Source organism: Mesocricetus auratus, unplaced genomic scaffold, assembly GCF_017639785.1.
Source record: "Mesocricetus auratus isolate SY011 unplaced genomic scaffold, BCM_Maur_2.0 Super-Scaffold_100013, whole genome shotgun sequence".
In the NCBI taxonomy this organism is placed as follows: domain Eukaryota; kingdom Metazoa; phylum Chordata; class Mammalia; order Rodentia; family Cricetidae; genus Mesocricetus; species Mesocricetus auratus.
In genome coordinates, this window is record NW_024429196.1 from 78154644 (window position 1) to 78165516 (window position 10873).

Sequence of the window (10873 nt, forward strand, 5' to 3'; positions counted from 1 at the left end):
CCAAATATAACCTCCAAGTCCATTTAAATGGTTCAGTCACAGTGAAGTGTGCTGCAATCACTTTAATACTAGCTTCATTTTTATCTAAGTGAACACCTAACCATTCGGGTTACAATCATTCTTTTATTTTTCTCCTAAAATGGTTGTTTTTATGTGTATGGGTATCTTGGCTACAAGTGCAAGTCTACCCGTTCTGTGTATGCAGTGCCTCCAGAGACCCGGGAGGGTGTCAGATCCCTGGGCCTGGAGCAGCAGGTGAGCGGCCCACCCTGTGGGCGCTGGGAACTGAACAGTGCGCATCCTCTGCAAGAGCAGCGGTGCTCCTGAACTCTGAGCGTTGCTGCAGACCTGACTTTGGTCATGACTGTTTCAATTATTTAGCACACAAGGAATAAGGGCACGGAAAAGAGAGCACACTGGGTACACAGACACCTGACTGGCTTTTTTTTTCTTTCAGAGAAACCGTCTGCTGTGGGTTTTAATTCCTGTCTCCTTTCTCCTGGGACAGAGGCGCCAGCAGACTGTGACACTGCAAACATGACTAATCACGAGAGGGGGCATTTTTGATCAACCATTAAGTTAGTTATAAGGTGAAAGAACTAGTGAAAAACAGAGCCCTAAAAAATGTTACCAGTTACGTTACATAAGTCAAATCTCACAATCAGGGAACCGGAACCCAGCATTACTTTCCCCTTACTCTCCTCTAATCAGAGCTGCACAACGGCCAGTGCTCACGGGGAAGCCTTTCAGGGGACTCCTGTGCCCTGCACTCTGTTTCCTTAACTGTTACATCTGCTTCTGAGGAGGGAGCAGTACTAAGGGCTGGACCAGGGTCTCCTGTGTCCTAATCATGTCCACTGAGCATCCCTCAGAGTTCCCTAAATGGGCCTATACTCCATGTTCATTTAAAATGAAAACAAATCATCTGGCATTCATTTCATTTGTTTGCTTCATCTTGGCTGGAGAAACTGGACATTCCACGTCATCAGACAAAGTGTGACCCACTTTTTCTGTCCCTCAGGATCTGAGGAGGGAATCCTTTCATGAGTTTTTAAGGCAAACTTTATTTTTTTGTAGTTCTAGGGAATGAATCCAGCGCCTAACACCAAGTTACATCCCAGACCTAAAGGAGAAATTTTATAAAGTCCAGGAAGGACTGACCTGAGCTTTGGTCACTTAAGAGCTGTAAATGTTTACACTGATAAACATCTAAGTACCTGTTTGTGCTCTTCATATTCTAATTTACTCAGCAACAACGCCTTCTCAAGATCAGCTTCAAACATTTCAGATGTCAGCTAAAAAAGTATCAGAATAAATAGTTTTACATCTCATGCTCAAAATAACCATGATATATGATACTACATACAAGAAAAGAAAAGCAATGTACTTTAAATGAAAAGTTATCACTTCTCCAAACTTATTTAACCATGCTATCCTAGGACCCTGTATTGTATAAAAGTGTAACTCCTATCTATGAAATTTCTGTTTCCTCTTTCATTGCTAATTTGAGTTCATATCTGTGTCTACATATGCTACAGACATCTTCTATTTCTTCTCTCCTAAACCCCTCACTTATTCCAACATCCTTTGATTCAGCAGGACACCTGAGCACCCCACCATTCTAACGCAGTGCCCGCTAACACCCGAGCTGAACCACAGTGACACAGGCAGGGGAGTGAGCCAGGTGTTTTCTGCTCTTCCAGGCCTTGCCTTCAGAAATCTCAAGAAAGGGTTAACCCCTGATATCACTCTGCAGCTTGGGGTCTGCTAGCTCTGGCCTCTGAGTGTTCCAGAACTACTTAGTTTCCATCTTTCCTATGACCTAAGCTTTCAGGTTTTAATCACTCTTCAATAAACTATGTTGCTTAATGTTTAAAAATATGTAGACGTAGGTGGTGAACTACATCACTAGCCAGGCCCACTTTTGGGCATGGCTAGGGGCATTACGGAGGAAGGAATAAAAGACTGAACAGCGGAAGTCTAGCTCTCTTTTTCCGGCTTTCTGGCTTCCAGTTCGGCTGCGGAAAACTACTCAGCTCATCTGGGTTACTTGTTTGTCTCTTGTGAGTAATTTCTACAATAAATACTTTACTTTCAGTAAGTGTGCCGTTTATCGTTGCAGCATCACACATGGCTGCTCCCAATCATCTACAACTCCAGTTCCAGGGGATTCACCCCCTCTTCTGACTTCTGCAGACAGGAGGTACACATGTGGTACACATATATACATGCAGGTTTAACTCCCATAAACATAAAAAAACCCCTAAATCATTATATAGTGAAAAATATAATAAAGTAAAACTAGAATTTATGTATGTTAGCCACATAAAAAGAAAGTATAAATCAATATCTACATCTAAGCTGAGTACAAACTGTTCATAAATTAAAAATATGATGATCTTAACAAAAAAGTAACAAATCTTAATTTACTCTGAACAAAGCTGGTCAATCTGCTATTAAAACCCTATTTTTAACATTTAACTATGGAAGAAAATTTGTGGTTATTTCTAATATGTCATATATTTGGTCTGATATCCCAATGACCCAGACAGCAAGAACAGGTTAGGAAGCTTTAAGTCTTGCAAGATACTGTGACTTTCCACATTAAGTTACAGGACTTAGGTGTTAGGGCATTCTGATATCAGAGCAACAACAACAAAATGGACGAAACCAGCATTTGTTATGTTTTGTTTTTTGGGATGGTCTCACTGTGTTGTAGAATATTCCTTTACCCTGTGTGCAGATGTGCCTCTGTGACTGGCTCACAGAAGGAAGGTGAGGCCCCAGGCAGCTGCAGAGGGAGGAAGACAAGCAGGAGGAGAGGGAAAAGCCGCAGCCACGTGGCCGCATGCCGATGGCTAGACAGGGGTTCACTTAGCACGCTCCAGTGTCGCAACTGTTAGCACGTGGCCCTTACACAGAATGGGTCAGTTTTAGTTATAAGAACTCACGAGGCTAGCCTAAGCTAAAGCCAAGCGTTCGCTATTAATAATAAGCCTCCATGACAGTTTTTGTAAGCCCGACTACACTATGTATAGCTTAGCTGTTCCAGAACTCACTACATAGACCAGATTGGTCTTGGCATAGAAATGAAACTTAAAAGTGAAGAACAAAGAAAACAAGACCACAGCTCTCCCTGAAATCTGCCTGACTTTCTCATGGTGTAGGCAACTGGCCTGAAGCATGGTAAGAAGCAAAGACAGCCCTCCAAAATTTGAAATAAGGTAATTATATTTCCCTCTGCACACTCTCTTCATTTGTAAACAGTAGAAGAATAAAAAACAAAACAAAGCAAGAAAACACAAAGACCAGGGCCAGGGTTGTAGCTCAAGAGCAGAGCACATGCCACGTACGCCCAAGGCCCTGGGTCCAATTCCCAGAGCCCACAACAAGAAACACTCAACTGCTTTGCATGGACAAACCTAACACACAACACACACCAGCCGCAGCTTCTCACCAAAGCCGCACAGACGAATCGTCCAGGACTAACTGCTCTTTAGACAACGGTGACAGGACTCAGGTGTGCTGCCATCCTAACACTCCACAAATGCAAGGGACAACGCGAGGACGTCTGACGTACCTGTTCGTCTTTCTGTCTCCACTCTTGCCAGTTTTCTTCCCGTGACTCCTTCTGTGCTGGGGTCGGCAAGGAAAGCTCAGGCTGAACATTGCAAATGGTATGGGAGGACTTCTGGGGAATTTTCTTAAAAGCAAGGTTCCTGAGCTACAAAATAAGCACAAGATATATTAAATTCAGTGCATCAATACTAATGATTTTAATTTGAAAATATTTCTCATCCAAATACTCATTGTATTAACAACTTATAAAACTTAAAGAAAAGTTATTTCTGGGTTTTATTTATCTGTACTTATAAACTTATTAATTTGTTCGTTTTACAAAGGCTCACTGTGCTTTCTAGGCTGGCTCAAGCAACCCCGTCAGCTCAGGCTCCTGAAAAGCTGGGGCTCCAGGCACGGGCTGCCCCCTTTGGAGGCTTGTCTGTTTTAACACACAAGCTGCCCCGGGTAAGTGTTCCCCACATGTGGGTCAGGGGGGCGTGTTCTCCAGGCAGCTCTGCTCCAGAGACCGGGCTCCCACCATGGCTCAGTCCCGGGAGACCAGGGCTCCAATAGCTACCTCGTTTGCCTCGCTCTGTTGCTGCTCCTTCTTTTTCCTTCTTTTCTCTCTCTTTTTCTCATTTGTAGTTGATTTGTTTCCCAAAGTCTGAGACTTCCCATTATTCCGACCTTTGCCTTTTCCGGGCTCAGAATCAGAACCACTGCCGCTGTCGACTTGTAACAGGGCAAACCGAGAGGCAGTAGTGAGAACAGAGCTGAGGACTGCTGAAGCCATGGCTCAGACTGCTTTCTAATCGCTCTGTCAGCAGCACTCCTGTGGCAGGGAGGAGAGGAGGCAGAGCACAAGACACTGAAGAGAATACAGAATACATTTCTCCCGACATCAGATTTGGCAGTATTTGTATTTGTACCCGCATTTCATTGGCATTAACATACTTTTAGCTTAAGTAAACAACATAAAGTTAAGAAGATGTGGGTTTTATTTATCTCACAGGTAACAATCGCACACGATGCTCATTCCCACATCTGATTTTAACATCCTTGACTTTGCTTCTCTGTAAATGCTTCTGTGGTGTGCATGCACACACACTCATGGGAAAGCCCTCTGTGGTGTGCACACACACACACACTCATGGGAAAGCCCTCTGTGGTGCACACACACACACACACACACACTCATGGGAAAGCCCTCTGTGGCATGCACACACATTCACTCACAGGAAATCCCTAAAACACGGTAGGCTGCCGTGGAAGGGGAGGAACAGAACATTCCATTATACAGAGAACTGTATGGCAGTCACATTTATCCCAGACTTCCAAGAGAACAAAACAATAGAAAAGAACATTCTTATATTCAAAATGTGCAAATTTGATTATAAAGACCGAGGCCTGACAACTAATTAAAAAATAAAGAGCCTACATTCCCTCAAACACAGAATCCATGCCTAGTACTGTCTGTCACCTTTGGTCAAAGACTATGGCTGATAAGATCATAGGCCCTAGGGGGTACTTACTACGGTTGTTTTGCTGAAAAGGCATGCCAGACCACCTTGATCAGTGCTGCTCTTAGCCTTGGTGAGGGAATCTTTTGTTTAGAATGGAGTACAGTTAATAATTGGCCAAAATGCTAAGAGTAAGTGACTTGTCTGCTCAATGCATGCAGGAGCCGAGCCTGCAGAGGCCAGAAAAGGTCACTGCACCCCCAAGAAGTGCTGTGCAGATGTTGTGAGCCCCCCAGTGTGGGGTGAACACCAATTCTGGGTCCTCTGCAAGGGCTGCAATACCAGCTTTAAGCGACTCCGTGTTCTCTCCCTTCTTCTAAATTCCCCAAAGCATATGCCACACTGGGATGGTGCTGGCTCTTTTAGCCAGATTTCCAGAATCTGAAGCCACAGTGAGTTAACCCTTTAGTAACCTGCATGAGGCATGTGGTGTGAACCAGACAGTTGTGCTGCTTTAAGCTCTTGGGATTTTCTGACTGTTACTGCAATATAACCTAGCCTCATGGTGACATGTTTTAAAGGCATTGCCTTTCCATTCTAGAACTGATAGTAAACCCACAAATTTTGTGCTTGGATTGTTCTATGAGTTAAGTGTTTACAAATGTTTATTCTAAAACATTTCTCCAAGGCTCAGAGAATTTTCTTTCTGTGGCATAAAGCAGTTTCCAGTTTATCTTCCGATAAAGTTTCTTTCAGATCTCTGAGAGACCCAGAAAGCCCCAGGGAAGTAACCACCTCTGGGGCGGTCACCTTCAGACACCGAGCCTCGTCCGCTCGGTGTTGGGTGGTTGGTGGTTGCTCCTACACATGCTGTCCTGTCTGTCACCTTGGACAGGCACCTGATCTGGCAGCTGGGATCACGGCAGGCCCTGAGCCTTGGGGCTACTAGAGTTGATGCTGCAGGTGCCCAAGGAACAGAGCACACAGCACAGGGAGGAGCGGCTCAGGGTGCAAGCCCCATTGTCTGTGAGCAGACTCTAAGAAATGGGCTAACCTCTACGTGGTGCTACGCTGTTTATGGTTCTATAAAGCTTGCCTGAGGGTTCAGAATGCAAAGCTAGCCACAAGTCATAGAGACCAGGCAGTGGCCGTCACACCTTTAATCCCAGGGCTCAGGAGATAGAGGTCTCTGTGAGTTCAAGGCCCCAGGGCTACAGTGACTCAGTCTAAAACGAGGAGCAGCTCACACAAAGGAGATCTCAGCACTTGGGATCACAGGCCTTTAATCCCAGCAGCACCAGGGAGGTATTAAAGGAAGAAGCAAAGGGTCTCATGTGAGATTTGCTTTCCAGACCGGAACTCAGGGTTACAGACTTGCTGGAGAGCAGGGCAGTCTGCACTGCACTCTGAGGATTCGTGGAGACAGGATCACCCGTTTCGGTCTGAGGTAGAGGTAAGAGCTAGCGGTCTGGCTGCTTTGCTTTTCTCATTTTCAGCTTGAACTCCAATATCTGTCTCTGGGTTTTTATTATCCGTGTTGCACATCTACACTGACATTTTCCCTCCTTTGCTATTACCATGCCCTTTTAATAGCACAGAAACCTACCTACAAGGTCATGCTTAGACAATACAAACATACTCTGTCAACCAGAGCTTTGTTATCAGTTTGAAACACTTGATGTTAGAAACTCTGATTAAATTTGAATAACTGAATTTATACACATTTAGCATTTAGTGCCTGTCCTAGTAACTTATTGTTCTATTTCTCCTGATAACATTCTTTAAAAAATGTGAATATATTCTTGTATTAGCTCTATATGTATCTCTTGCCAGTTTGGATAGTAAGATGTCTTTTTCCTTTGTGTTAGAAACACCGATGTCAGATAGCAGAGGGTACTAAGCCAAGAGCTCAGCCTGGAGGCCAGGGAGCTGAGTCAAACCCAATGTGTTCCTCAGTGTGCACCCAAGGCAACCGCTATCGTCCTCCTCTGTGAAGAGGGGAGAGCAGCACCGATTCATGGTGTTGCTGTGCAGTCTGAGTAGGTCAGCATGTGCGCACTGTGGACAGCACTTGAACGTCAGCACTTACTGTATGCTTAGCTGCAGTGTCTTGTAAGAGTTAATGCTCATAAATATCTATTCTGAAACACCCCTTGAAGAGGAGTTAAGATCTGGGACAACTAAAATGTGACTACACATGACAATTCCACTGCAAAATATGTTCTGAAATTCAAACCAACATTTGCCCTATGTAGAAACTAAGGCTTTAACCTTTGAAGTGAAGGAAAACAGGTGTTAGGTATTAAGTGGGAATTGGGTACTCAGCAAAGCTCCATCAAGACCTGTGGAGTGAGCTAGCGAGTGTGCCGTCCATGAGCACAGGTCTGCCTAAGACCAGCAGCTACAGCTGCACCGTCTTTTTTTTTTTTTTTCTGAAACAGGATTTCACCATGTAGCCCTGGATGTCCTAGAACTCATTTTGTAGACCAGGCTGACCTCAAACTCAGAGATCCACCTGCCTCTGCCTCCCGAGTGCTGGGATTAAAGACGTGCGCCACCACTGCCCAGTGGGACTAGGCCTTTACAACTGGACGAACAGAGGTATTTCCTGAACAAGGGACAATAACGAAAGGCAAAGCACAAAGGAACATTAAAATAAACTTTTCTACTAAGGAAAGCCAGCAGTAACTGCCAACAGACAAAGCACTGTGACTAAGGCGGCTATACCACAGCAACAGCTCTCATGTTAAAGTCATTTTAAGAGGGTAGGGTACGAAGAGAGAAAAGCTCATGAGTAACGGCGACTCCTTGTTTACTCAAGGTTCAGGGTGCAAAAAAGGACAGTGGCAGTCACCTGAGCAATAATAAATTACTTTAAATATGCTAAATATTTAATATAGTAAATATATTCAAGACAAAAAATGTTCTATTTAGTCTTCCCAAGCTAAGTTTATGTGGTCCTTGTTCTTTTTGAAAACCAGGATTCTCTAGGTAACTAACCCAGGCAAGCTGAGAGGTTACTCTGGCTCAGGTTGGCCTCCAGGCACTGGGATGGTAGGTGTGTTCTGTGACTGACTGTACTCAATATCAACAGTGGCATGTCCTCTACCCCAGCAGCTCCCACACACACATCCCAGGCTCCCACAGCTCCCCCCCCACACACCCCAGGCTCCCACAGCTCACACACACACACACACACACACACACACACACACCCCAGGCTCCCACAGCTCCCACACACAGACACATCCCAGGTTCCCACAGCTCACACACACACACACACACACACACACACACACCCCAGGCTCCCACAGCGCTCTCTCTCTCTCTCTCTCTCTCTCTCTCTCTCTCTCTCTCTCTCTCTCTCACACACACACACAGGCGCACACACAGGCGCACACAGACACACACACAGATAAATTTGTCAGTTGTAATGTGCATATCTGCAGTCTCAGCACTAGAAGGGATAAGGCAGGAAGGTGCTATGTTCAAGGCTAGCCTGGGGCTACACAGCAGGAAATCAGCTCAGCAAAAAGAAGCGATAATGACATCAAGCGTACTGGCTGGGCCTAATTACATTTTCCAGGTACCAAATGCTGCACCCAGGTGTGCACTGAAATGCGTGCTGAACTGGGAAGGGGAGGGTGCAAGTGCACGCACCGGAACAACCGTCAGGCCAAAAGTGTGCAGTAGAGGCGCCGTCACAACCAACTATCCCCAACTGGTTTCCCAGGAATCTTTTTTTTTTTTTTTGGTAGGAGGTTTTTGGCTTTGTGTCAAATGCTGATTTTTAAAAGGTGCGGGTTTGGGATAATCTAAGCTGCAACCGGCAAGACTGACATGCGTTCTGTCTTCTTGGTGTCTGTCTGGGAAGGGCCACAGCCATCATGGATGACCTCACTGGAGTCAGGAAAGAACTCGTCCAGGGGAACTCAATTACATAATTCCCACTCAGGAACCATCATTTTTATCCCTCGTGAAAATGACCAGTAGTTGCGTTACCGTCTATTAATGCTATCAGCCAGTTAGCCTGGTCCAAAAATAATTCGCAATGTAAATGCCTTCAGCGAGGGCGGCTGTATGCTTTGAGACAGGGTCTCACTGTGTAGCCTAGGCTGGGACCGAACTCTCAATCCTCCCGTCCCAGCCTCCCGAGTCCTAGGAATGCAGGCGCACACCACCACATGCAGCTAGAGGCCCTGCTGAAATCTAATGGATCAAAAACAACAAACGGTTGGATTAGACTATGAAAGGTCCTGGGTTTGATGACAAGCATCCCCTCCCCCAAATGACAAATGAGCATGAAATGAACTCTGTTTACCTATCATCTTTGACTTCTTAAAATGTAAGAGTCACAGGCACCAAGGGCCAAGTTTATTCTGAAGCTTTGCTTCCAACACTTACTGCATACCATGAACCCCCCCCATACACACACTTACTGCATACCACGAACCCCCCCCCCCATACACACACACTGATTAGTACCGCCTCCCCTCTTGGAGCTGTTGAAAAACAATCATTTTTATTTAAAAAAAAAAAAAACCAAACACTGTACTAAGGGATTCTGTCACGAAGAATTTTCACAACATCCCTCCGGCCCACGTGGAGGCCCTCGGTCTACCGTGTTTGCTAGAAGGCCCGGGGTTAGTACAAGCAAACTTACTCGGATCTTCAATGATAAATCTCACTACACGGGCTTTTAAGCGCCCACCGAGTGCGGCGGTAGAAACCCAGTGTAGGGAAACCCTAGAGTCCGGGAAAGTTTTTTATCACGAATTTTCAGAGTGTTCCCCAAATGTGTTTGGAGCTACAGGAGCTCCACGTCACTCGGGTCACCGGCGCCAAGGTGTGTCCCAGCGTGTGTGTGTGTGTGTGTGTGTGTGTGTGTGTGTGTGTGTGTGTGTGTGTGGTGGGGGAGCCGGTCTTTTCGCTACAACTCTCTCCAGCGACATCAACCGAGACACGCGGGCCGCGAGAGGGGGCGGGGCAGACAATGGAATAAACTTTGGTCCCAACTGATCGCGTCCGCCGAGCGCCCCAGGGCCGGCGACCCCCGCCGCCGAGGCGGCCGCGGCTCGGAGCATCGCCCGAGAGCCCTGCCCGTCCCGTCACCTCTGCCTGCCGGGGGGCCGGGGGAGGGGGCGACAGGGCGGCGTGCTGTCCCCTCGCTCTCCTCCTCCTCCTCCTCCTCCTCCTCCTCCTCCTCCTCCTCCTCCTCCTCCTCCTCCTCCTCCTCCTCCGGGGGACCAAAGCCAAATCCCACGCGCGAGCGAGCGAGCGAGCGAGCGGTTCCGGGTGCTCCAAAAATAAATAAATAAAAAACTTGTTCGCCGAGTACCCCGAGAACGAGCCCCCGCTGCAGCCGAGACGCGGCGTCCAAGCCTGCAAGCAACTCGGGGCGTCAGGTGGGCGCCCGGGAAACGGGCGAAGGAGCGGGCGAGCGGGCGAGCGAGCGGGCGGGCGGCCGCACCTGTCACTCCCGCGGCCCCGGCGGACGAGGCCTGCGGCCCGCACTCTCCCCGCACCTCCGCGGCCCTCTCACCTTCCCGCCGCCCGGCTCGGCCCGGCCCGGCCCGGCTCGGCCCCCGCCTCAGGCCGCACTCGGCCGCGTCGCCTCAGCCGCGAGCTGCGGGGCTCCGCGGACCGACTCACCGGGCCTCGCCGCGGCGCGGCCGCTCTCCTCTCCCCGCCGCTCCCGCGCAGCCCCGGGCGTTGGGCGCGGGGCGCCCGCAGTAACGGGCCCGCGGCCGGGCGGCGGGCGCGCGGAGGGCGGGCGGAGCGGAGCGGCAGGCCTGGCGCTCGCCCGCAGCGGCGCGCGGGACTTCTTTCCTGAGAGGGGGTCGCGGCGCGGC

General features: G+C 48.0%; 1 protein-coding gene across 5 annotated transcripts in view; it reads right to left on the bottom strand.

Moving 5' to 3' along the window:
* Positions 1–10873, bottom strand: part of Gkap1 (G kinase anchoring protein 1) — a 35008-nt gene that overhangs the window by 23474 nt on the left and 661 nt on the right. For 3 of the 5 annotated variants that reach the window (XM_040756085.1, XM_005078403.4, XM_040756083.1), the window contains exons 2-4: positions 4139–4393; positions 3581–3724; positions 1218–1295 (exon numbers count right to left, since the gene is read on the bottom strand). In XM_040756085.1, the coding sequence (XP_040612019.1) occupies positions 1218–1295; positions 3581–3724; positions 4139–4354 (438 nt within the window). In that variant the 5' untranslated portion in view covers positions 4355–4393. Of the gene's footprint in view, positions 1–1217; positions 1296–3580; positions 3725–4138; positions 4394–10563; positions 10623–10673; positions 10777–10873 lie in introns of those variants that run through there. The other 2 variants (XM_040756084.1, XM_040756086.1) reach the window with 2 other exon arrangements.